This window comes from Triticum aestivum, chromosome 7A (genome assembly GCF_018294505.1).
Source record: "Triticum aestivum cultivar Chinese Spring chromosome 7A, IWGSC CS RefSeq v2.1, whole genome shotgun sequence".
NCBI lineage: Eukaryota > Viridiplantae > Streptophyta > Magnoliopsida > Poales > Poaceae > Triticum > Triticum aestivum.
This window is the reverse complement of record NC_057812.1, coordinates 162,599,041-162,626,625: the sequence shown is the minus strand read 5'-3', so window position 1 is coordinate 162,626,625 and position 27,585 is coordinate 162,599,041. Positions and strand designations below refer to the sequence as shown.

General features: G+C 42.3%; 2 protein-coding genes across 3 annotated transcripts; one reads left to right on the top strand and one right to left on the bottom strand.

Moving 5' to 3' along the window:
* Positions 1-21,444: 21,444 nt before the first annotated feature.
* On the top strand, positions 21,445-22,892 carry LOC123149419 (uncharacterized). Its single transcript, XM_044569075.1, has 3 exons — positions 21,445-21,694; positions 21,787-21,875; positions 22,563-22,892. Exons 1-3 carry the CDS (start codon positions 21,668-21,670, stop codon positions 22,708-22,710), a joined length of 264 nt encoding a protein of 87 aa, XP_044425010.1. The 5' UTR covers positions 21,445-21,667; the 3' UTR covers positions 22,711-22,892.
* Positions 22,893-23,493: 601 nt separating this feature from the next.
* Positions 23,494-27,286, bottom strand: LOC123149418 (E2F transcription factor-like E2FE). 2 transcript variants are annotated; one of them, XM_044569074.1, is made up of 10 exons: positions 26,923-27,286; positions 26,707-26,827; positions 26,515-26,592; positions 26,256-26,318; positions 26,024-26,153; positions 25,863-25,930; positions 25,700-25,772; positions 25,532-25,593; positions 25,048-25,450; positions 23,494-23,749 (listed from the first exon to the last, which is right to left on the bottom strand). In XM_044569074.1, the coding sequence occupies exons 1-10, from the start codon at positions 27,108-27,110 to the stop codon at positions 23,679-23,681; spliced, it is 1,257 nt and encodes a 418-aa protein (XP_044425009.1). In that variant the 5' UTR covers positions 27,111-27,286; the 3' UTR covers positions 23,494-23,678. The 2 variants fall into 2 exon arrangements, with proteins under 2 accessions (XP_044425009.1, XP_044425008.1); XM_044569073.1 differs by having other exon boundaries at positions 25,863-25,933; positions 26,923-27,278.
* Between the last annotated feature and the right edge of the window lie 299 nt (positions 27,287-27,585).

Below are 27,585 nucleotides of genomic sequence, written 5' to 3'. Positions count from 1 at the left end.
CAGAACGGAGAAACAGCGTCGTCCTCGTGTTCATGGGGAGGCAACAGAATGCGTCGTGTTCATGGGGAGGCAACGGAATGCGCCGTGTTCATGGGGAGGCAACGGAATGCGTCGTGTTCATCGGGAGGGCTTGGACGGAACAGGCGATGGAAACGAGGCCTGGCGTACCGCAGAACGAAGGAAACGGCCTTGTGTTCGACCGGTCATGTTCGAAACGGGATATTGTTCATCAGGAGGGGTCTGGCGTACCGCAAAACGGAGGAAATGGACCTCCTACGGTCGAAACGAGGGTCCTGTTGATCGGGAGGGGTGTGGCATACCGCAAAACGGACGAAACGGACTTGTGTTGGAGCGCTACGGTCAAAACAGGGGTCCTGTTCATCGGGAGGGGTGTGGCGTACCGCAAAACGGGACTCCACGGGTTACTGTTCATCTCCACCGTCGACCCCCTCCAGCCTCCACGAGCTACTGTTCATCCACCGTTGACCTCCTCCAACCTCCACCTGCGACTTTTCATCCACGGGCTCTTGTTCATCCAACCTCCACCGCGCGCTACTCCACCAGCTACTGTTCAACCAGCCCTCTCCACGGGCTCCTGTTCAACCACCCCTACACGGGCTACTGTTCATCCTGCCCTCCACCGTCTACTATTCATCCTGCCCTCCACGGGGTGGTCCTGTTCATCCAGCCCTCCACGGGGTCCTGTTCATCCAGCCCCAACCGGCTCGATCAATCGGGGTCCTGTTCATCCAGAGGCAACACCACGGGGTCCTGTTCATCCACCCCCACCAGGAACTGTTCATCCAACCCCCCCCCCCCCCCCCGCAACGCTCAATGTTCATCCAGAGGCAGCATCGATCGGCTTCAATTAGCAGCAGTAGCAAAGGAATCGCTCGATCGGGTTCAGTTAACAGCCATCGATCGATCGCTCGGGTTCAGTAACGCGTAGCCTGCAGTGCAATCGCTCGGGTTCAGTTAAAGCCCAACGCCTCGCTCGGGTTCAGTTAGAGCCAACGCCTCGCACACACGCGCGTACGTGTACGAGAGAAACGCGCATTGCTCGGCCCCCGACCTCCCACCGTAACCGGGAACTCCCCGAAATTTTCCTCCCCCTCGCTTCTACCACGGTTTTTTCTGTCATGGACGGCCCAAAGAATGTCATGCAGTTGCATCTCCGGCCCGCCCAGGACGAAAAGCCCATTTTCTATCATGATTTTTTGTCATAGAAGTAGGAGCCCACCACATCTATGATGATACCGAGTTTTGTCACAACTATCGTCATAGAAGTGTCATATGTACGCGAGAAAAAAAAATTGTTCGGCCCAAAATGTCACGGATGTGTCTCTTTTTGTAGTGCTAGTTTATGCGTTGCTTCCTAAGGGGCTGATTTGGATCCATATGTTTCATGCTATGGTTAGGTTTACCTTAATACTTCTATTGTAGTTGCGGATGCTTGCAATAGGGGTTAATCATAAGTGGGATGCTTGTCCAAAGAAGGACAGTACCCAAGCACCGGTCCACCCACATATCAAATTATCAAAGTACTGAACGCGAATCATATGAACGTGATGAAAACTAGCTTGACGATAATTCCCATGTGTCCTCGGGACCGCTTTCCTTTATATAAGAGTTTGTACAGGCTTGTCCTTTGCTACAAAAAGGATTGGGCCATCTTGCTGCACCTTATTTACTTTTATTACTTGTTACCTGTTACAAATTACCTTATCACAAAACTATCTGTTACCGATAATTTCAGTGCTTGCAGAGAATACCTTATTGAAAACTGCTTATCATTTCCTTCTGCTCCTCGTTGGATTCAACACTCTTACTTATCGAAAGGACTACGTTAGATCCCCTACACTTGTGGGTCATAATTTGGCACAAGTTTTGATGACCGCTCCTTCCAAACCAGAGCATCTCACATGAAGGATCATGGTTTCCAAAAGGAGACGTGTCAATTCAAACTCCCGTGGACTGTAACTTCATTGTTTGGCCTCATAAAAATTTCCATGGTACGCAATCACCATTATACCACGGGTTTGATTTTCTGGCACATTTCAGGTATCGTTAGCTATATTTAAGATATTTTTTAGTTTAACATGCATTTTTTGCATAAAAATAAAATTACAACCAGAACTGCATGTGCTATCGAAAGGGATGAGGATCTTCGTTTGATCTGGGAGCATCCAACGATGTAGACGTACGATCCGTGGGGTTTGGGTTCTGGCCAATCAGAAAGCACAACGCAGATCATGGGCAGGGTTTGGTCCGCACACAACTTTCATCAATGAACCGTGTGCTACTCGCAAACCAGATTGCATATTTTTGTTCACACATACTGTAGTGAGATAATTTGAGTGTGCTACCTCTATGATATAATAATAATAACAACAAAAAACAGTTCATATTCATTGCCTGAGCAAGATCAACATATTAATCATTCTTAGATCAATAGAAAACCGGGCATAACTCACGAATTCAGTACACGCGACAGTTCTAAATTGAACGAATTAAGTTGCAGGGTAGGCATAAAGACTAGTCTTACGGCTTAATTCCTATGTACATGGGGGAACTGGGATCATTACGTTGACCCCGAATGAACTTGGGTTTTCTGATGATTTTACGCTTCTCTGTTACACGGGTGTATGATCCCTTGGCTAGCAACTCATCAAATTCATCATACTCGTCCTCATCGGCAACATCGTTGACACCCAGTACCCTTCTCTTCCCATGCATCACTACATGGCAGTTCTTATGCAAGGGGTCTTCTTCAAAGAAAATCTGGGTCATCGCTGGCAAGAATAAACAGGTCCGCGTGATATGCCATCGTTGTCCTGTTAACACAGGTCTTCATGTAACCATCAACCCTTACCTGACCAAGAGGGATCCATGCGCACCTGAATAATTCCACCTTAACTTTCACACAGTCAAGCTCTCAAATCTCTTTAATGGTTCCATAGTATACCCTTTTATCAGCTTCATCTACAGTCATGCATTCTATTCTAACAACGTTGTTCTGATATGAGGTCTTCTGATCACATTCCTCAGTGTAGAACGTGTGTCCATTTATGTCATATGCTTGGTACGTCAAAACCCTAGGTGATGGCTTTTGTGCCAACCACGTAGCAATGTCATTGATGGATCCTTGTGCCAAGCGATTCTTCAGCCATTCGGCGTAGTTCTTAGTGTGCTCCTTCATCTCCACATCTGATGAAGGCACCATTGGTAAGAAGTTTTGGCGTATCTCCGCCAAGTGTTCTTCTGAATAAGCGCTAAGAACTGGGCTGTTAAGCAGTACCGTCAAATGGGTTTTCTCTGCCAATTCTCCGGGTGCAGCCATTTGCGTGCCAACAAGGACCGGCTTACCTTTCAGCCTTCCCTCGTGGCGAGAGAGGGGAAAACCTATAGGTCTTTGTTTCATGTATTCGGTGCAAAACTCAACCACCTCCTCCGTGGTATAACCTTGTAGGATGCTTGCCTCTGGTTGGTTTAGGTTCCGACAAAAGCGCTTCGGTATTCCCATGAACCGCTCGAAGGGATACATGTTGCGAGAAACACAGGACCAAAATACTTTATCTTATCGACAAGGTGCATAGTGAGACGGACCATGACATCAAAGAATTACGGTGGGAAAAACATCTCTAGGTTGGACAATATTCTTGCAATATCATCTTGCATATGATCCAACTCTTCAGGATCTACAACTTTCTACCATAGTTGGTTGAAGAAATCATAAGCTCAATGAGTGTGTTTCTTATATCTTTGTCCGTCAGATTCCTGATGGCCACCGGGAGGATTTGTGTCAACATTACATGGCAATCATGTGACTTCATATGTCCCAACTTCATTTTACATGAGCTCACATCCTCGAGACTTCTGATGTTTGCGCAGTAGGAAGAGGGTGTCTTAACTGACAACAAATAGATGAAGAACTATGTTGCTTCTTTTGTACTGAAATTATAACTCTGGCAAGTTTTGATGAATTTGTCATCATCTTCTACTTCACTCTTGCGTTTGATTGATCAGCAAGCGTATCGAGCTGTGAACCGTCACCATCCTTTCTTTTACCTTTAATCTTGTGCAGAGTACCAAGGATGCTTTCACATACGTTTTTCTCTACGTGCATGACATCGATGCAGTGATGTACACTTAGAATCTCCCAGTAAGGTAATTTCTAGAACACCGATTTCTTCTTAAACACTTGACCCTTGGGTGTTTGTTTCACCGTCAAAGGGTGGTTCCTACCAAGCATAACATTAATTTTTTTAGCCATGTTGTGGACCACCTCCCCTTCATAGGGTCTTGCGCCCACACCTGCCTCTGCCATACCATCAAATTCAGCTTTCATCTTTCGGTATGGGTGATTTTTCCGTAAGAACCTATGATGACGCAAATACACGGTTTTGTGCGAGTTGGGAAGTCTTCTGCTAGCTGTCCTATCCATGCATGTGACACGCCCTACATCTCCATTTGTTTTCTGCCCCGATGTGTTGCCTAATGCCGTCATATCTTGAATGGTGTGCACCAGCATCGCATGTAGATCAAAAATCCCCTTTATGTAAGCATCATAACATTTTATAGCATGCACATCTATCCACACTGTCAGTAGTTCTTCTACCAGTAGCTGAAAGTAAATGTCGATGTCATTTCCAGGTTGCTTCGGGCCTTGGATAATCATTGACATCATAATGTATTTTTCTTCATACACAACCAAGGAGCTAGGTTATATATGCACAGAAGCACCGGCCATGTGTTGTGATTGGTGCTCATATCGCCAAAAGGATTCAACCTGTCAGTACACTCCCCGAGCCTTATACTTCTAGGATCCTTGGCAAAGTCTTCAAACTTGTTGTTGATTAATTCCCACTGAGCCCCATCTTTTGGGTGCCTCATAAACTTATCCACAATTCGCTCATCATGTGCCACCACAACCTCTTTGCCTCTCTAGGGTTTGCAAACAAATGCCTCAACCTTGGACTTAAAGGTAAGTACCAAACAACATTGAACAGGATTCCTGTATTGATCTCGTCATCCAGTTTGTACTTGTCCTTTGCTCTCATGCGCATGTATCGTGCATGCTTGCATGTGGGGCATGCACGCAAATTTTGTACTCACCACGGTACAATATACAACCAGTCACACAAGAATGTATCTTTTGTACTTCAAGTTCCAATGGGCAAACAATTTTCTTTGCTTCATTCGTGCTTCTGGGGAGCACATTATCTTCCGGAAGAATTTCTTTGAAAAGACCTAACATCTCTGTGAAGCCCTTGTTTGATAGACCGTTTGCTGCTTTAAATCTGAGAAGCGCCAGGGTGGCACTCAACTTGGAATATATTTTTTTGTAACCTGGATACTATTCTTTCTTGGAGTCTGCATCAATGGTTGGCAGATCCTTGTACCCAATCATATCCTTTTTGGGCCCTCAAAATCTGCAAACATAGCGGCAAAATCTGGCATATCAAGATTGTCGTCATCTGCGTCGACCTCTTGGTTTTCTAGTGTGCGTTTCGGCTTTCCGTTGTTCCATTGGTAGCTTGACGCCTCTGCCCCGATGTTAGATTCAACATCCATGTGACACTGGTCGGGGTTTGGCATCTCGCAGCCCTAGGTATCTTCATCCATGACCTCCTCTTCCCCGTGTCTGGTCCAACGTGTATATCCATCCATGAATCCCCTAGAGACTAAGTGCAACTGGACATCTGCAACTTCATGTGACTCTGTATTGGCACAATTAGTACATGGACACATGATGTAATCCGCATCACCAATTCTCCTCTTTGTACTTTCAGCCAAATTCATGAACTCTGTCACGCCACTGATAAAATCTGTGGTTTTCTGATTCTTCATCCATCAAGATCGTTCCATCTGCACCACACAAATGGTAATTAAAAACAAAACAACAACATTAATACATAGATTAAGTGTTGCCCAAAGATGCGTGCATAAATCACAAGGTTTTATTTTCGTAATTACTGAGGGCGCTCCATATTGTTATGTAGACGTGCAATGACAAAAGTTAATGGCCAGTCAATTTACACGCAAAGTACTAGTACAAAACTACCCTTAGGAATTGAATACCTTAATTAAGCCACTCATGAAAAGAATACCTTAATTAATTAGCCGCCCGGCGACCTACACCCAGTAGACAGAGAAGCACGATGCGGCGGCACGCCGAGACAGCAGGGTCGAGGAGCAAGATTAATGCGGCTGCCGCCTGAAGTTCGACCTCCACTATCCCGCCATCGACCGTGATGGATGTGCTCGAATCACGCCACCGCCGACCTTGATGGTTGAGCTCCTCCTATCTCCCACCACAGACCGAGTATTGACCTCCTATGACACCGCCACCGCCCACCGTCTGAGGATTGACCTCTTCTCTAGTAGCTGCTGCCTAGGCCACCGCCGACATCTCTATATGCAGAGCGGTTGTTTTTTACGGATATCTGCAGAGTGGCTGTTTACATGGTATACTGTAACTAAATTATATGAACACGGTAGTACATCACATACGGTTATGTAATGGCAACCATGTCTAACCTACGTTGTCTTCTCATAGTGTGCTGTATACAACATATAGTGCCATAAGTAGTTCCCGACTGTTAGCTTATCCCCACAGTTTTCCCATTTCCCCCAAATCCCTACATAGCCTCCAAATTCCCTCATGTGGCGCTGACATTGGGGGAATCCAGATGAGTGGTGTTGATGGTTTCGGTGTGGCAGCTCCTGCTGATATCGCCACCACGACGGCGATCGCCGCCGAGCACTTGCCTAAGGTCATCGGAAGCAGGTGTACTACGGGTCCAAATCGTCCTGTCAGGTTCCAATCTATCCCAATCTTTTTTAGCATGTCCAAAGTATATCTCCTTGATGAATACATCCGAATGACCCTCTCCCAAGGAAAGCGATCTGCCGCCAGATCCAGAGCATGACTCCAAACTTCCGCAACACGAGTTTGACTCTGAGTTTTGCGCCATCGAGAAGTACCAAAAGCTGAGTTGTGTGCACGGGCACACTCCCGCTCGACATGTATGCACAGAGGGATTCGACATTGGCAGGCGGTTTCTCCGTTTCCCCTTAGAGGTTAGTGCTAAGTTCATCATTTTACTTCAGTTAATGCCACCACTCATCATGAATACTATTTAACATTGGCAGGGATATGAGGCTTGTACCATTGTTGACTGGCTGGATGAAGAATGGCATGGCAGGGCTTGGAGTGTTATTGATGTCTACTACACAACCTTCTTCTTGTATACGTTGTTGAGCCTCCAAGTGCAAAGGTTTGTAGAACAGTAGCAAATTTCCCTCAAGTGGATGACCTAAGGTTTATCAATCCGTGGGAGGCGTAGGATGAAGATGGTCTCTCTCAAACAACCCTGCAACCAAATAACAGAGACTCTCTTGTGTCCCCAACACACCCAATACAATGGTAAATTGTATAGGTGCACTAGTTCGGCGAAGAGATGGTGATACAAGTGCAATATGGATGATAGATATAGGTTTTTGTAATCTGAAAATATAAAAACAGCAAGGTAACTAATGGTAAAAGTGAGCACAAACGGTATTGCAATGCTAGGAAACAAGGCCTAGGGTTCATACTTTCACTAGTGCAAGTTCTCTCAACAATAATAACATAATTGGATCATATAACTATCCCTAAACATGCAACAAAGAGTCACTCCAAAGTCACTAATAGCTACTGAAAGTCACTATTTGAATTGGTATTTTATCGCTCTCTGGTAAGAAATGAAAATTATTCTCGTGAGCGCATACTTTCTGTTTTTTACAGCAAGATCAACAAGACTTTCCCCGAGTAGATCCTAAAGGCTTTACTTGGCACAAACACTAATTAAAAGCATAAAACCACATCTAACCAGAGGCTATATGAATTATTTATTAATAAACAGGAGCAAAAAGCAAGGTGCTAAAATGAAATTGGGTTGCCTCCCAACAAGCGCTATCGTTTAATGCCCCTAGCTAGGCATGATGATTTCAATGATGCTCACATAAAGGATAAGAATTGAAACATAAAGAGAGCATCATGAAGAATATGACTAGCACATTTAAGTCTAACCCAGTTTCTATGCATAGGGATTTTGTGAGCAAACAACTTATAGGAACCATAATCAACTAGCATAGGAAGGCAAAACAAGCATAACTTCAAAACTTTAAGCACATAGAGAGGAAACTTGATATTATTGCAATTCCTACAAGCATATATTCCTCCCTCATAATAACTTTCAGTAGCATCATGAATGAATTCAACAATATAACCAGCACCTAAAGCATTCTTTTCATGATCTACAAGCATAGAAAATTTACTACTCTCTACATAAGCAAAATTCTTCTCAATCGGAATAGTGGGAGTATCATAAGAGACTCGAATACTATAGATTGTTTCCACATTAAAAGAGTAATGTTCAAGAAAAGGGTAATCATAATCATGACAAGTTTTATAAATATAATCATCACTACTTTTTATAGCATGTGTATCATCACAATAATTATCATAAGTAGCAACTTTGTTCTCATCATAATCGATTGAAACCTCTTCCAAGATAGTGGTATCATCACTAAATAAAGTCATGACCTCTCCAAATCCACTTTCATAATTATCATAATACGATTCAACATCCTCCAAAATAGTGGGATCATTACTTCCTAAAGTTGACACTCTTCCAAACCCACTTTCATCAATATAATCATCATAAGTAGGAGGCATGCTATCATCATTATAAATTTGCATATCAAAACTTGGGAGACTAAAAGTATCATCTTCATTAAACGTAGCATCCCCAAGCTTGGGACAAACATTGATTGCAGCACATATATTCTCAAAAACATCATCTTCATCAAACATAGCATCCCCAAGCTTGGACCTTTTCATATCATAAGCATAATTACTCTCATCATTAATAGTATGGATAGCACCAATAGTATATCAATTATCATCATCAAAATGAGTAATAGGAGCAACATAATTTGGGAGAGATACCTTTCTACCTTTGCTTCTCCATCTTTTCTTTTTATTCTTCACATCATGTGTGGGTTTAATCCTCTTTTCGGAGCTCCTTATTAATGAGATTGGTTGAATAGACGGCTCCTCCTCGTTACCTGATTCATCATAAGAAATAATAGGAGAATATTGGGAAGTCTCTTCCCTTTCGTTAGTATTCTCTTCATCTTCTATTTGTTTTCTTTTCTTTATGTAGTTGGCAATATAAGGATTTTCAATGCAATTTACCGCACAATACATATACATTTCTTCTAGATCAATATCGAGGAATTTCCTGAGGTTATATTCTGGAATAATCTTAGTTTGACGTTTCATTTCTTCATAACCCAAAAGCAAACTAAGTTCATTATGATGTGCAAGGGAAATCAAGTCATCACAATTTTTGGACACGATTCGATAATGAAACAATTTGCATTTGATATTTAAATGATCATGTTCATTGCAAAGTTCACAAGTATGGCTAAGATATTTTAAATTTTCAACACTAACATTTAGCCTTTCTTGCAACCATTTAGTTTCCAAATACTTATGCCTCTTGCAAAATCTATTTTCCCTATTTGGTATGTACTTGCAAACTCTATGCACTCCACAAAAATCGATATGCTTATAAGAGATATTTTCATCATGACTAGTGCAATCATCATTAGTACTATGGATATTCAAAGAGTTCATACTAATAACATTGCAATCATGCTCATCATTCAAAGATTTAGTGCCAAACATTTTATAGACTTCTTCTCCTAGCACTTGAGCATAATTTTCCTTTCCATCATTCTCACGAAAGATATTAAAAAGATGAAGCGTATGAGACAAACTCAATTCCATTTTTTTGTAGTTTTCTTTTATAAACTAAACTAGTGATAAAACAAGAAACAAAAAGATTCGATTGCAAGATCTAAAGATATACCTTCAAGCGCTAACCTCCTCGGCAACGGCGCCAGAAAAGAGCTTGATGTCTACTACACAACCTTCTTCTTGTAGACGTTGTTGGGCCTCCAAGTGCAGAGGTTTGTAGAACAGTAGCAAATTTCCCTCAAGTGGATGACCTAAGGTTTATCAATCTGTGGGAGGCGTAGGATGAAGATGGTCTCTCTCAAACAACCCTGCAACCAATTAACAGAGAGTCTCTTGTGTCCCCAACACACCCAATACAATGGTAAATTGTATAGGTGCACTAGTTCGGTGAAGAGATGGTGATACAAGTGCAATATGGATGATAGATATAGGTTTTTGTAATCTGAAAATATAAAAACAGCAAGGTAACTAATGGTAAAAGTGAGCACAAACGGTATTGCAATGCTAGGAAACAAGGCCTAGGGTTCATACTTTCACTAGTGCAAGTTCTCTCAACAATAATAACATAATTGGATCATATAACTATCCCTCAACATGCAACAAAGAGTAACTCCAAAGTCAGTAATAGCGGAGAACGAACGAAGAGTTTATGGTAGGGTACGAAACCACCTCAAAGTTATCCTTTCTGATCGATCTATTCAAGAGTCCGTAGTAAAATAACATGAAGCTATTATTTTTGTTCGACCTATCATAGAGTTCGTACTAGAATAACACCTTAAGATACAAATCAATCAAAACCCTAATGTCACCTAGATACTCCAATGTCACCTCAAGTATCTGTGGGTATGATTATACGATATGCATCACACAATCTCATATTCATCTATTCAACCAACACAAAGAACTTCAAAGAGTGCCCCAAAGTTTCTACCGAAGACTCAAGACGAAAACGTGTGCCAACCCCTATGCATAAGTTCACGAGGTCACAGAACTCGCAAGTTGATCACCAAAACATACATCAAGTGGATCACGTGATATCCCATTGTCACCACAGATAAGCACATGCAAGACATACATCAAGTGTTCTCAAATCCTTAAAGACTCAATCTGATAAGACAACTTCAAAGGGAAAACTCAATTCATCACAAGAGAGTAGAGGGGGAGAAACATCATAAGATCCAACTATAATTGCAAAGCTCACGATACATCAAGATCGTACCGACTCAAGAACACAAGAGAGAGAGATCAAACACATAGCTACTGGTACATACCCTCAGCCCCGAGGGAGAACTACTCCCTCCTCGTCATGGAGAGCACCGGGATAATGAAGATGGCCATCGGAGAGGGATTCCCCCTCCGGTAGGGTGCCGAAATGGGTCTAGATTGGTTTTCGGTGGCTACGGGCGCTTCTGGCAACGGAACTCCCGATCTATTGTGCTCCTTGATGTTTTTAGGGTATATGGACATATATAGGCAAAACAAGTCGGCCAGGGGAGCCATGAGGGGCCCACGAGGGTGGGGGCGCGCCTCCCTGCCTCGTGGCCACCTCGAAGCTTCCTTGACTTCAACTCCAAGTCTCCTGGATCACGTTCGTTCCAAAAATCACGCTCCCTAAGGTTTCATTCCATTTGGACTCCGTTTCATATTCCTTTTCTGTGAAACACTGAAACAAGGGGAAAAACAGAAACTGGCAGTGGGCTCTGGGTTAATAGGTTAGTCCCAAAAATAATATAAAAGTGTTTAATAAAGCCCATAATCATCCAAAACAGATAATTTAATAGCATGGAACAATCAAAAATTATAAATACGTTGGAGACCTATCAGCATCCCCAAGCTTAATTCCTGCTCGTCCTCGAGTAGGTAAATGATAAAAACAGAATTTTTGATGAGGAATGCTACCTAACATATTTATCCATGTAGTCCTCTTTATTGTGGCAAGAATATTCAGATCCATAAGATTCAAGACAAAAGTTTAATATTGACATAAAAACAATAATACTTCAAGCATACTAATAAAGCAATCATGTCTTCTCAAAATAACATGACCAAAGAAAGCTATCCCTACAAAATCATATAGTCTGGCTATGCTCTATCTTCACCACACAAAATATTTAAATCATGCACAACCCCGATGACAAGCCAAGCAATTGTTTCATACTTTTGATGTTCCCAAACTTTTTCAATCTTCACACAATACATGAGCGTGAGCCATGGACATAGCACTATAGGTGGAATAGAATGGTGGTTGTGGAGAAGATAAAAAGGATAGTCTCACATCAACTAGGCGTATCAACGGGCTATGGAGATGCCCATCAATAGATATCAATGTGAGTGAGTAGGGATTGCCATGCAACAGATGCACTAGAGCTATAAGTGTATGAAATATCAAAAAGAAACTAAGTGGGTGTGCATCCAACTCGCTTGCTCACGAAGACCTAGGGCATTTTGAGGAAGCCCATCATTGGAATATACAAGCCAAGTTCTATAATGAAAGATTCCCACTAGTATATGAAAGTGACAACATAGGAGACTCTCTATCATGAAGATCATGGTGCTACTTGGAAGCACAAGTGTGGTAAAAGGATAGTAGCATTGCCCCTTCTCTCTTTTTCTCTCTTTTTTTGTTTTTTTATTTTGTTTTTTTATTTGGGCCTTTTCTCTTCTTATTTTTTTGGCCTCTTTTTTTATTTTATTTTTATTTTTCGTCCAGAGTCTCATCCCGACTTGTGGGGGGTCATAGTCTCCATCATCCTTCCTCACTGGAACAATGCTCTAATAATGATGATGATCACACTTTTATTTACTTACAACTCAAGAATTATAACTCGATACTTATAACAAGATATGACTCTATATGAATGCCTACGGCAGTGTACCGGGATGTGCAATGACTCATGAGTGACTTGTATGAAAGAACTATGAATGGTGGCTTTGCCACAAATACGATGTCAACTACATGATCATGCAAAGCAATATGACAATGATGGAGCGTGTCATAATAAAGGGAACGGTGGAAAGTTGCATGGTAATATATCTCAGAATGACTATGGAAATGCCATAATAGGTAGGTATGGTGGCTGTTTGAGGAAGGTATATGGTGGGTTTATGGTACCGGCGAAAGTTGCGCGGTACTAGAGAGGCTAGCAATGGTGGAAGGGTGAGAGTGTGTATAATCCATGGACTCAACATTAGTCATAAAGAACTCACATACTTATTGCAAAAATCTATTAGTCATCGAAAGAAAGTACTATGCGCATGCTCCTAGGGGGGTAGATTGGTAGGAAAAGACCATCGCTCGTCCTCGACCGCCACTCATAAGGAAGACAATCAATAAATAAATCATGCTCTGACTTCATCACATAACGGTTCACCATACGTGCATGCTACGAGAAACACAAACTTCAACACAAGTATTTCTCAAATTCACAACTACTCAACTAGCATGACTCTAATATCACCATCTCCATATCTCAAAACAATTATCAAGTATCAAACTTCTCATAGTATTCAATGCACTTATATGAAAGTTTTCATTATGCCTAAAAGAAAATTACCATGTTGTTCTATAGACTCTCAAAATGATATAAGTTAAGCATGAGAGTCCATCTATTTATTAAAATAAAACCACCACCGTGCTCTAAAAAGATATAAGTGAAGTGCTAGAGCAAAAGACAAACTACTGCGAAAGATATAAGTGAATATCAATGAGTAGTTGAATAATTTTGCAACTATGTGAAGACTCTCTAACATTTAATAATTTCAGGTCTTGATATTTGATTAAAACAGCAAGCAAAACAAAATAAAATAAAATGGCGCTCCAAGCAAAACACATATCATGTGGTGAATAAAAATATAGTTCCAAGTAAAGTTACCGATGAACGAAGACGAAAGAGGGGATGCCTTCCGGGGCATCCCCAAGCTTAGGCTTTTTGGTGTCCTTGGATTTTACCTTGGGGTGCCTTGGGTATCCCCAAGCTTAGGCTCTTGTCACTCCTTATTCCATAGTCCATCGAATCTTTACCCAAAACTTGAAAACTTCACAACACAAAACTTAACAGAAAACTCGTAAGCTCCGTTAGTATAAGAAAATAAATCACCACTTAGGTACTGTTGTGAACTCATTCTAAATTCATATTAGTGTAATATCTACTGTATTCCAACTTCTCTATGGTTCATACCCTCCGATACTACTCATAAATTTATCAAAATAAGCAAACAACACATAGAGCACAGAATCTGTCGAAAACAGAACAGTCTTTAGTAATCTGTAGGTTCCGAATACTTCTGTAACTCCAAAAATCCTGATAAATTAGTAAGTCCTAGGTAATTTTTTTATTAATCTACTGCTATTTGAATTGGTATTTTATCGCTCTCTGGTAAGAAATGAAAATTATTCTCGTGAGCACATACTTTCTGTTTTTTACAGCAAGATCAACAAGACTTTCCCCAAGTAGATCCTAAAGGCTTTACTTGGCACAAACACTAATTAAAAGCATAAAACCACATCTAACCAGAGGCTATATGAATTATTTATTAATAAACAGGAGCAAAAAGCAAGGTGCTAAAATAAAATTGGGTTGCCTCCCAACAAGCGCTATCGTTTAATGCCCCTAGCTAGGCATGATGATTTCAATGATGCTCACATAAAGGATAAGAATTGAAACATAAAGAGAGCATCATGAAGAATATGACTAGCACATTTAAGTCTAACCCACTTCCTATGCATAGGGATTTTGTGAGCAAACAACTTATAGGAACCATAATCAACTAGCATAGGAAGGCAAAACAAGCATAACTTCAAAACTTTAAGCACATAGAGAGGAAACTTGATATTATTGCAATTCCTACAAGCATATATTCCTCCCTCATAATAATTTTCAGTAGCATCATGAATGAATTCAACAATATAACCAGCACCTAAAGCATTCTTTTCATGATCTACAAGCATAGAAAATTTACTACTCTCTACATAAGCAAAATTCTTCTCAATCGGAATAGTGGGAGTATCATAAGAGACTCGAATACTATAGATTGTTTCCACATTAAAAGAGTAATGTTCAAGAAAAGGGTAATCATAATCATGAAAAGTTTTATAAATATAATCATCACTACTTTTTATAGCATGTGTATCATCACAATAATTATCATAAGTAGCAACTTTGTTCTCATCATAATCGATTGAAACCTCTTCCAAGATAGTGGTATCATCACTAAATAAAGTCATGACCTCTCCAAATCCACTTTCATAATTATCATAATAAGATTCAACATCCTCCAAAATAGTGGGATCATTACTTCCTAAAGTTGACACTCTTCCAAACCCACTTTCATCAATATAATCATCATAAGTAGGAGGCATGCTATCATCATTATAAATTTGCATATCAAAACTTGGGAGACTAAAAATATCATCTTCATTAAACGTAGCATCCCCAAGCTTGGGACAAACATTGATTGCAGCAAATATATTCTCAAAAACATCATCTTCATCAAACATAGCATCCCCAAGCTTGGGCCTTTTCATATCATAAGCATAATCACTCTCATCATTAATAGTATGGATAGCACCAATAGTATAGAAATTATCATCATCACAATGAGTAATAGGAGGAACGTCATTTGGGAGAGATACCTTTCTACCTTTGCTTCTCCGTCTTTTCTTTTTATTCTTCACATCATGTGTGGGTTTAATCCTCTTTTCGGAGCTCCTTATTAATGAGATTGGTTGAATAGAAGGCTCCTCCTCGTTACCTGATTCATCATAAGAAATAATAGGAGAATATTGGGAAGTCTCTTCCCTTTCGTTAGTATTCTCTTCATCTTCTATTTGTTTTCTTTTCTTTATGTAATTGGCAATATAAGGATTTTCAATGCAATTCACCGCACAATACATATAAATTTCTTCTAGATCAATATCGAGGAATTTCTTGAGGTTATATTCTGGAATAAGCTTAGTTTGACATTTCATTTCTTCATAACCCAAAAGCAAACTAAGTTCATTATGATGTGCAAGGGAAATCAAGTCATCACAATTTTTGGACACGATTCGATCATGAAACAATTTGCATTTGATATTTAAATGACCATGTTCATTGCAAAGTTCACAAGTATGGCTAAGGTATTTTAAATTTTCAGCACTAACATTTAGCCTTTCTTGCAACCATTTAGTTTCCAAATACTTATGCCTCTTGCAAAATCTATTTTCCCTATTTGGTATGTACTTGCAAACTCTATGCACTCCACAAAAATCGACATGCTTATAAGAGATATTTTCATCATGACTAGTGCAATCATCATTAGTACTATGGATATTCAAAGAGTTCATACTAATAACATTGCAATCATGCTCATCATTCAAAGATTTAGTGCCAAACATTTTATAGACTTCTTCTCTAGCACTTGAGCACAATTTTCCTTTCCATCATTCTCAGGAAAGATATTAAAAAGATGAAGCGTATGAGGCAAACTCAATTCCATTTTTTGTAGTTTTCTTTTATAAACTAAACTAGTGATAAAACAAGAAACAAAAAGATTCGATTGCAAGATCTAAAGATATACCTTCAAGCGCTAACCTCCCCGGCAACGGCGCCAGAAAAGAGCTTGATGTCTACTACACAACCTTCTTCTTGTAGACGTTGTTGGGCCTCCAAGTGCAGAGGTTTGTAGGACAGTAGCAAATTTCCCTCAAGTGGATGACCTAAGGTTTATCAATCCGTGGGAGGCGTAGGATGAAGATGGTCTCTCTCAAGCAACCCTGCAACCCAATAACAAAGAGTCTCTTGTGTCCCCAACACACCCAATACAATGGTAAATTGTATAGGTGCACTAGTTCGGCGAAGAGATGGTGATACAAGTGCAATATGGATGGTAGATAAGGTTTTTGTAATCTGAAAATATAAAAACAGCAAGGTAACTAATGATAAAAGTGAGCACAAACGGTATTGCAATGCTAGGAAACAAGGCCTAGGGTTCATACTTTCACTAGTGCAAGTTCTCTCAACAATAATAACATAATTGGATCATATAACTATCCCTCAACATGCAACAAAGAGTAACTCCAAAGTCAGTAATAGCGGAGAACAAACGAAGAGATTATGGTAGGGTACGAAACCACCTCAAAGTTATCATTTCTGATCGATCTATTCAAGAGTCCGTAGTAAAATAACATGAAGCTATTATTTCCATTCGATCTATCATAGAGTTCGTACTAGAATAACACCTTAAGATACAAATCAATCAAAACCCTAATATCACCTAGATACTCCAATGTCACCTCAAGTATCCGTGGGTATGATTATACGATATGCATCACACAATCTCATATTCATCTATTCAACCAACACAAAGAACTTCAAAGAGTGCCCCAAAGTTTCTACCGGAGACTCAAGACGAAAACGTGTGCCAACCCCTATGCATAAGTTCACGAGGTCATGGAACTCGCAAGTTGATCACCAAAACATACATTAAGTGGATCACGTGATATCCCATTGTCACCACAGATAAGCACATGCAAGACATACATCAAGTGTTCTCAAATCCTTAAAGACTCAATCCGATAAGACAACTTCAAAGGGAAAACTCAATTCATCACAAGAGAGTAGAGGGGGAGAAACATCATAAGATCCAACTATAATAGCAAAGCTCGCGATACATCAAGATCGTGCTGACTCAAGAACACGAGAGAGAGAGAGAGAGAGATCAAACACATAGCTACTGGTACATACCCTCGGCCCTGAGGGAAAACTACTCCCTCCTCGTCATGGAGAGCACCGGGATGATGAAGATGGCCACCGGAGAGGGATTCCCCCCTCCGACAGGGTGCCAGAACAGGTCTAGATTGGTTTTCGGTGGCTATGGAGGCTTCTGGTGACGGAACTCCCGATATATTTTGCTCCTCGATGTTTTTAGGGTATATGGACATAGATAGGCAAAAGAAGTCGGTCGGGGGAGCCACGAGGGTGGGGGCGCGCCCAGGGGGGCAGGCACGCCTCCCTGCCTCGTGGCCACCTCGAAGCTTCATTGACTTCAACTCCAAGTCTCCTGGATCATGTTCGTTCCAAAAATCATGCTCCCGAAGGTTTCATTCCGTTTGGACTCCGTTTGATATTCCTTTTCTGTGAAACACTGAAACAAGGGGAAAAACAGAAACTGGCACTGGACTCTGGAGACGTATCAATTATCACCAAGCTTGCAGAAGATAACGTAAAGCTGGAGAAGAAACTGGCTGATCTGGAATGTACAATCAGTACGATGAAGCAAGAAAGAATCAATCACAAGCAACAGATGAAAGCAAGAGACAAGAAGGAACTAGCATGTGTAGTTGTGGTTGTCGCATTAGCCATGTTCTATGTGTTGTTTGCAATGATGATTAGGGATTTTGTTTGACAGTATTGCTAAAGCACATCTAGTTGTGCTCTAAGTAGTGCACATCTAGGTCCTATGCCATTGATGTTACGCGAAGATTTGTGCAGATATTTTCCTTTCTCTTTTTTTCTTTTCCTTTGTAGTTTGATTATTACTGGCTTTATCAATAAGAAGAGGTCAATGTATTGTTTGCCAACTATCCTACTCCGTTCATACCGGTACCAGTGCATAATCCCAAAACTCGTTCCTTTTTTTTGTCCTAAAAAATAAACTAGCCAATAGGAGTCCTACGCAACCCCGGAAATTTGGAGCGACTGGGTACAAATAATTGCGGTTGATTATATCAGCGGTTAGATAATACGTCAACCCCCGCTTCAATTGGCATTTACTCTTCTCTACATACCCCGCTTCAGTGTCCACCATCTTCATCGTCCCCGACAGGCCGCGCTACACACTGGCACACACTCTGCAGCCATGTCGAGCGACAGCGAGAATGACAGTTCGTCCAGCAGTCTGGCGCCCGATGATAGGTCAACATCGGAATCATCCTGCTCGTCTTCCATGAGTTCGGCGTCGAGCCCAGACCTTGATTATATCCGGATCATGGAAGGGACGCCGCATCCGGAGTCGTCAGACGACAACCAGACGGACAAGGAACCGTCGGTGGACGGAGAAGAGGACGACGATGAGGAGGAGGAGGAATAGTCGAACAAGGAGGAGGAGGACGACGACAGAAACGACGATGACAACGGCGGCGGCGATGAAAAGTCAACCATCAGCGGCAAGAAGCGTCCTCGCCAAGATGATGTCGCGGGGCCATCCAAGAAGAAGAAGAAGAAGAAGGACTAAATTAAGCAGACTAAACATATCTCTTTTTCCGTTCGCTCATATTAATTTGTTATCTCTGTTTATCTTGTCAATCTCATCGCAGACGGTTAGTAATACGTATTCGACAGAGATCTTCTACATTATCGCCCACATGTTGGTTTGTTGAACTGCATGCCCTGACGAGCACATAATTCACAAAAAAGACTGTATGGGCTATTTATAATGATCGCACACAATTCTGATTACCGACTTGTTTGTCGGGTATCACACACATCTTGTTACGCTGAATCGTTTGTGTTCACCTCGATCATCGCAAACAGTTCATCAAAGCGAACTGTATGCCATATATCACACACACATTGATATGGCTGCCCATTTCTGTTGTTCTGTCTAATCGCAAACAGTTCGTATGGATCAACCTTATGCCTAGCATCGCACACGCAACTAAAATCTGAACCGTGTTTGATGTGTCCGCCATCGCAAATGTTTTGCACCTTGTTTGACGGTTATTTTACACCACTGTTTGTAATTATTGCATCGCACACAGTTTTGTCCAAGAGTCTCTGATCGTAGTGTCGCGTTAGCAGCATCCTGCAGTAGTGCCTCGTCGAGTTCGTCCATATAAATAGGCTCGATAGAGCTCCAACATAAATTCATGTCGTCCCCTTGTGGTGGTGAGACTAGGGTACCTTGTCGTGCATGTCTGACGACAAGATCTAGTGTCAGGCACTTTGAATCGATACAAGGGTTCAATGACGATGATTGTGGCTCCAGGATGATGGTCCTTAGAAGAACATGCATGAAGACTTCCCAATTATCACCAACAGGCCAAGTCGATTGCTTGTTCAGCTAGGAGAATAGTAATTGCATGTGAGTTAGCACATAAATACATTTTGGTAGGGGAGTGGCGATAATGGCGTGTCGGCTGCTCGTTCTGGCAGCGGTGATGGTCGTTCGATGGTTTGGGGAACTTCATGTAATTTTCATTATGTTTGGGGTGCTTTATACTTCTAATGAAGTTTTATAATATAGTTCTGGATGTTTTTTTGCAAAAAAAAATCTATTCCTACTAATAAAGGGAGGGTAGCTTATGTCCGTCTGTCATGCATTTTTATAAAAAACCCTACCTTTTCTAGTAATTAACCCACAATCCACCTTTAAGTGACATGAAAATGATTCATCACACATTTTTGAAAAACCTCTGCTTTTCTTGTAATTATATATGCGGTCCACCTGCAAAGGATAAAAAAACTGAGGGCTTGCATATAACAATCAACAAAAAAAGGTTGCTTCCTTTGAAACTTGAACTCACAAGCTCAAGTAATATAGTGACCTCAACAACCAGCTAGGCTACACATGTATTCATGTGCCAACTCATAGTTTTATTTTTACTTATACATTACATTGGTTGAACTCTCTCTTTAGCGGTTTAGAAAAGGAAATATGGACGCGAACCACCATGGAACCTCACGTACGTATATTGCACAAACTAACTAATTCCACGGACACAGGATATATTCTTCATATTTGTTCATTGTTTGAATAATTTTCTTGCATACAACACAAAATCAAGGATCGGATCTTCTCCTACTAGTTGTGTCCAATTGAAACTGATGCAAAATTTATTTCAACATACCAACAATATATCACCACGACTTATGTTGTCATCGCACTTTCTCGTCACCCCCGACACATTAGAGCTTTTTCCCTTTCCCTGGTTGGACCCTCACAATTTCCGCATCGAGGAGGAAAATCCATTTAAAGAAAAAGACCTCGAACCATGCACCGTGGAGGGCAAATTTCATCATTCAGTCTATTTCAACCATTGCAAGCCTACATTGCGATATGTAAGAAGTTTTCCAATTAGTCGCATGCATCTACTCATTTAGATCCATCGCCCTATTGTTGTTGTCGGCCGTGCGCACCATAATCCGTGTCATCTGCCATCCATGGATGTGAACCAAAAACTGGCAACTCGGCAATCAACGTTTGTCGCCCATTTGCTTTGCATGTTTTTTCTGTACCCCAAAGCCGTAGAACCATCGTTCTACGGTAATTTTGCTTTGCATGCTCACTAAGGAACATGTGCTGGTAATAGTATGTGTTTAAGATTTGCTCTAGAACAAAGCATGGATGTCGTGATAGGATTTGTTTCTCTCAATGCAGCACAAGGATCTGTGTGCTTGTAATTGCTAAGGTCGCACGGCACTTCTTAACTTGCCTTCACTTAATCTCTCATAGTTCTTCCTCCACGCCACACAATCAGTGAGCCCAAATGATTGATCAGTTCTTGTTCTCCGACCAAAAAATAATGGGAGCGAGTATATCCATCCACCCAACAGCTACTTTTCGTAAGCTAATTGGGCTAAGAGAAAACTAGCTAATCCTTTCCTTAAAAAACACTCACCTGCACGTATCCGATCATATCCACTTGTCTCTACGCCAAAGCCGGGTGCTACTGGCAGAAAACCAGGTGGAAACGCGAGGGCAGGCCCGTCATTTCAGCCAAGCAACTCCGAGCGACTGAGCAACCACACCCGCACAATAAAGCCGGCTCACGCACTCCGCCCACTCCCTCTCAACCGCCGTCGCGTCTCCACTTTCCTCTCCATCTCACTCACTCTCCCCCTCCGCCGCCGGCGCAGCGTCCTCCCCGCGACTCCGATGGCCAGCAAGTGGGTCAGGCCCGAGGTAAGCTCCACGCCCAGATCCGGGCCATCCGCCCGCTCCTGCCACTCGCTCTTCTTCCGTTCGCTTATCTATCCTGTCTCGCGGCCGCGCAGGTGTACCCGCTGTTCGCGGCGACGGGCGTGGCCATCGGCATCTGCGCCTTTAGCCTCCTTCGCAACATCACCGGCAACCCAGAAGTCAGGTAAAGATCTCGACTGCTTGCAGTCCCCCCCTCCTCCTATCCCTGGCCGTTTATTTCTTGATTGAGAGAAACGAATCGGCCCCCTCCCTCGCTTGTTTGATTATTACTACATGGCTTGGCGTTGTACCGCTTATTAGTGGACAAGATAAGAGTAGATCTGCTGGATTATGGCCTGTTCGTGGTGGCTGGCCGCTGGGTGTTTGAGTGTTGACTTCGCTGCTACGGTCGATATCCATGTTTTTTCAGGTGAAAAATTTGTGGTCTTGGTTTCATTTGGGTCGGAGAATCGGTCCACGAGGGGTGAGAAGAGAACCATTTAGCCTTTTGGGGGAGATATCTTGCTTGTGCGCGTGGATTGTTGGTGAAATTATGCGGGATTTCGCAGTATATGATTTTCTATTCTGAGTATGATATTGTACCAATCATAGCTCCTGCAGACAGGAAGTCATGTGTGTTATCATGTGGGTTCTAATGGATAATGAAATATTGTACTAGTACATGATCTACTTTTTGTACTAGCAATTGTTTAGTGCACTTCGCATGATCGGGAGACGATCTTAACAAACCTTATCTGCATTGATGGTTATCTTAATAAATTTGTGGCAGCTCATCTTAATCTTGTTAGAGAAGAGCCTGAAACAACCTATACTTCTTAGTAACGATGTACTGAAATTATTTCATCTGCAGGGTCAACAAGATGGGGAGGGCAGCGGGAGTGCTTGAGAACCATGAGGAGGGCAGGCGCTACGCCGAGCACGGCCTCAGAGCTTATGTGCAGGACAAGACCCCCGAGATCATGCCAGGAATCAACAAGTTCTTCACCAGCCCAAAATGAAGCACTTTAGTCTGTCTGTGACTCGCTATTAGTAACTGTTGTGGTCAAGTGCAAACCTATTTCAAGCATTCAGTAATGTTGTTGCGTCCATAATTCAGAGGACATCGTCAATTACCTCTTATTGAAAGAACCATGTGATGTTTGATGGCTTGCTATATATGTGATGGTTGATGGCTTCTAAATATCTGCTTCATTGAGATTGTGGATATTCCATGCTTCCGTGTAGTTGCTGTGTTGTGGTTGTGGAGACCTCAGTGGTAGCTCAGCGATTACTGCAGACATTTGGATATTGCTACTGCTGGTATTTTGAAGTGTGTTCCTGTCTTAGCAGTATCTTTCACACAACTCCTTTGGAATTTGTCAATTCTGTGAGCATGTATGCGCTGTGGTATTTGTGGGTATGGAAAATGACTGTCTTATAAGTCAATCCTGGTACAACATTTTACCCAACAGCCAAGCTCTTGTTGTAGTACTTAGATGCATTTTACATCAGTGATTAACATATTTCTAGCTTATTCTGTTGAAGTTGACTAGCATAGCCTGTTAAGGTTTTAAGATCCAGGTGATGACATAACAAAATTAACTCATCAGAGCCGACTGAAAAGAACAGACATTATAGATCAAACCATGTGGTCTTTATATGCTAGCCTCAGCTGTTGTCCCAGCCATCTCCTCTCTATACAGCTGCCAAATAACACTTTGCTGGAGAGAACAGATGCAAAAAGACTGAAGATGAACTAAGTAGACAAAAGTACACTGCCTAAAAAAAGATGGACAGTCAAGTGTATCATTATTCTGTTTCTTTTTTGCATTGAGTAAATACATCGAGCAAAGGCGAAATGAGCCTTTGTGTTTATGACATCTTGTACAGGTCGAATCCTTTCTAGAGTCCTCGGCAGATGAGGTGATCTGCCTACAAGAACTGATTTACAACAGACCTGCCTAAACTAAACCGTCCCTCGTGAGGTTTATTCCCGTGTAAGATCCAAGTACCATGATTTCCAGGCTTCAACATAATGGCCAAAAAGATCATTCAGCGCTGCATTCACAAAATGTAGGGGAACTGTGTAAGTTTATCAACAGGGTAAACCATATATTTGACACAAACAGCAAAAATGGCATAGTTAAAAGTTACTCCCTCCGTAAACTAATATAAGAGTGTTTAGATTACTACTTTAGTGATCTAAACACTCTTATATTAGTTTACAGAGGGAGTACTGTATTAGTTAAAACTGGAAATAACATCATGAGAAACTATACAACCACTTGTCAAAGACTAGAGGGCTGATGGCAGTTATTAAAACTAGATCACTAGATTCAGAAATTGGGATTTCTAGTATGGTTGTGAAAGTTCAATCCCTATTTATTTATTTTTTTGCCTTTTGGGATAAAGAGAAGGTTTGAGGGATTAAGTTTAGGGGATCTGCTAGAGATGCTCTAAGTATACTAATAAATTAAAAAAATTAAAAAACTTCCACATTTGGGGCTAATTACCACCACTATTGAGAAAAAATTCAAAAAACCTCCACTTTTGAGGCTGGTTGGTAACAAATTGTGCTGATCCAAGGCTTAGTGCATTTGACAGTGAATCTGATGGGTGGGACCCATCTGTCGGGTTGGTGTGGCAAAGACTAGTCCTAGTCCCACCTGTCAGACATACATCTTTTTTCCCCTCTCTTCTCCTTCCTCCCCACCTATCTCTCTCCCTTACCAACGATCCTCCCCCTGCCGCTCTAATCTACTCCTTGAGCACAGCCCAGCCAGCGACCTCCGAGACGATTTCTCTATCTACTTCCACTGGTGACTACTCATGTTGAATTTGGTTGTCAAAAGACCAAATGGCAAATGCTATTATTGTCGGCTATCGTGGAACATGTTTACATACCCGTTTCAGTCAATGCATAAATACAAACAGGTATACAAACAAGCGCTAGAATGGCTACTCAAAGTAAAGGGGCTAAACTTCTAAAATTAATGAAACCATATAAAATTAATTTTGTCCTGAATTCCTGAGCTCCAGTTTCTTCTTGATCATGCATATCAGTTTGGATGTGAAGTGGCCAAAGTACTAGACATGTAGATTGCTACTCCCTCCGTCCCATAATATAAGAGTGTTTTTGACAGTACACTACACTAGTGTCAAAACCACTCTTATATTATGGGACGGAGGGAGTAGTAACTAATAGAGGATCAGAGAAGCACTTCAATGCATCCAGTGCAAAGAGAAGGGTAGATACCAAAACTGGCATCTCAAAACAAAATTCCATCCAGTGTAGTTTTCTAAATCCTAAATCTTAACTGTAAAAAATAAACATGTGGGGGCAATGTTTAGCTTACCATGATTTTGGTACTGTGGACGGAATGAAACAGCGAGATTCTCCCAGTCTTGAATGTTCTTCGTCTCATTCTCCCTCACTGACTGATCATCAACTTCATGTTTCCTTGCACCAGCAGGGTGGAAGGGCCCATAAACAAAGCCACTACTCTTCCCTTGCCCGAGCTGACTCTCGAAAGTTTTCAACATGCTGCTGCCACCTTGCATGAGTTTGGGTTTGTTCTCTGTTTCCAAGACTAACTTGCCCCTCTTATTGTCAATGTTTGTGATGTCGGTACCAAATGCCCTCTTGCTAGACATAATCTTCCTGGCTGGCGGTAAAGCAACCGTGACAGTGGCACCTTCCTTTCGCTTTGCCTGACCAAGCCACCGGAATGCAGGTTTTCTGGAGTCCACCTGCTGCGTCTGAAACAAACCACAAAACCAACCATGCTAAGAAAAATGATCAGTTCCACAATTTGAAATGGCATGTGGTCAAGAGACTACCTTCTCGATGAGGTTCAAAGAAGATAGTACATTGGCAATGTCATACAGTCGACGAACTTTAGCTGTATTATCAACATCAGAATTGTAATGAGTTCCATTTGGATAGAAAAATCTGTTGCGACGACTAAGCAATGGATCCCATAAAATATAAGAAATGCAAGTACTGACTTCTCATGTTGCTCTCGGCATGTCTCTCTCCAAGGAGCAGCCTTGCAGCCTCATCAAGTGAGACTGTCTCAACCTGTGCCAGTAGTGAATCACATTGCAATTAACCACAAAGGACAAACCGCCTTAATGAAAAAAAAATCAGTGGAATTCTCAATCAGTTCACCTCCATGGTGAGGAAGAGCTTGACGAAATTCTGAGTGAGCAGCCCAAGCGACTTCTCCTTCCTATGATCTACTGATGTGGCACCAGAAACACTAATTCAGCACATAACATGATGGTCACTAGGCACAGCAAACCAATGAGAAAGTGATTGATCAGTCATACCAGATCGACGCGGGCACATGGGTGTGTCCGGCTTATCAGAAGCATTGTCTATTGACTGGCTAAGCTTCTCACTGTCAGCGTCCCCTTCTGCATCACCCAATTTATCATCGTCGTCTTCATCGTCCGACACCTTCACAACCACCATAAGAAAAGTCACTTCTTTTATCAGCAACAATCGCTGATTTGCATCACAACTAAAAGGGCCAAGTAAAACAAAGTGAAGAAATCTAACATTGGCAGCAGATGGTTCCTCCGGTGGCGGGGCTAATCCAGACATCTCTCTCAATGTCCTCTCCTGAACAAACGGGAAGAACAAAATAGGAAGCCATTAATCATTTTGGTATTTCAATGTAAACAGTCTATTTTTCTGAAACAATGTAAAGACTTGCCATTTTCATTAATTAATTGAGAAGAAGAGAGTTGCCCAGCTAATTAAGAGCAATCTTTAAGCCGTGTAGAATCAGCATAGATCAGAATAGGCGGATCCAAACCTTGAGTTCCTTGAGCGCGGCAGGGACGCCCTCAAAGCCTATCCATGTGTACCGATTCTTGGCCCTCCTCACGAGAATCTGCGTGATGCTCAACGAATGTCAGGGAAAGAAGAGGAGAACATAAACGAAACAGCGCATGGGTAAAATCGCATGCCAAGGACAAAAAAAGGTTTCTTTGTTATCAGGGCTCACCCCGACGCTCTCGAGCACGTTGACGATGTCGTAGATCCGGCGCCTCTCGACGCCGAGCCGCCTGGCGGCGTCGTCCAGCCCCACCGTCTCCACGTCGTCCCGGTCGTACAGCGCCACGAAGCTGCAAAGCCCGGCAGCGGCCTAGCTAGGTCAAAAACCGGCGAAATGCACAGCGCGTGTTGCGGAAACGAGAGAGCGGGGAGATCTCCCCCCTACTTGGAGCAGAGGAGGCCGAGGGACTTCTGCTTGCGGCTGTAGGCGTGGTGCCGGCAGGCCCTCGCGGCGGCGCCCGAGCCGCCTCCGGCGCCGTCGATGACCAGCCGCGGGGGCAGGTAAGGAGGAGGAGGGGGCGGCGGGGGCTGCGCGGCGGCCGCCGGAGCCCCGGCCGCGGCGGCGGGCTCCATCGCCGGTGGATGTCGAGGTGGAAAGGGTGGGGAGGGGCGAATTTTGTGGCCTTGTTTATTGGTGATGGGATCTGCGGGTTGGGTTTTGGAAAGGTGGAGGAGGGGAGGGGAGGGGAGGGCGGCGAGGACGTTGGAATGATTGCGTTTTGGCGCCCGCGGCGGCGGCGCGTTTTCAAACTTTTGCCCCCCTCCGCGCCGCCTCCCGTCCCGTCTCCCGCTCCTGCGCGGCGCGGTCGGTCTGGCCTAGCGGTGGTTAGGGCTAGCACCAGGTGGATTGTGGAGTCAGAGGCTGGTCCAGGAATAAAGAAAGGTAGAAATAGAAAACACCCTAAAAATATATACTTCCTCGGTCGAAATTACTTATTGCGAAAATTGATAAAAATAGATGTATTTAAAACTAAAATATATAGATCCATTTCTCCAACGAGTAGCTACTCTAGTGATTATAAAACGTCTTATTACATAGGTCATTGAT

Coding starts and splice junctions, on each gene's coding strand:
- LOC123149419 (XM_044569075.1), top strand. CDS start 21,668: ATGGCCAGCAAGTGGGTCAGGCCCGAG. Junction 21,695..21,786: donor GCAAGTGGGTCAGGCCCGAG/GTAAGCTCCACG, acceptor GCGGCCGCGCAG/GTGTACCCGCTGTTCGCGGC. Junction 21,876..22,562: donor ACCGGCAACCCAGAAGTCAG/GTAAAGATCTCG, acceptor TTTCATCTGCAG/GGTCAACAAGATGGGGAGGG.
- LOC123149418 (XM_044569073.1), bottom strand. CDS start 27,110: ATGGAGCCCGCCGCCGCGGCCGGGGCTCCGGCGGCCGCCGCGCAGCCC. Junction 25,934..26,023: donor CATGTGCCCGCGTCGATCTG/GTATGACTGATC, acceptor GTGCCACATCAG/TAGATCATAGGAAGGAGAAG. Junction 25,451..25,531: donor CTTTGAACCTCATCGAGAAG/GTAGTCTCTTGA, acceptor GGTTTGTTTCAG/ACGCAGCAGGTGGACTCCAG.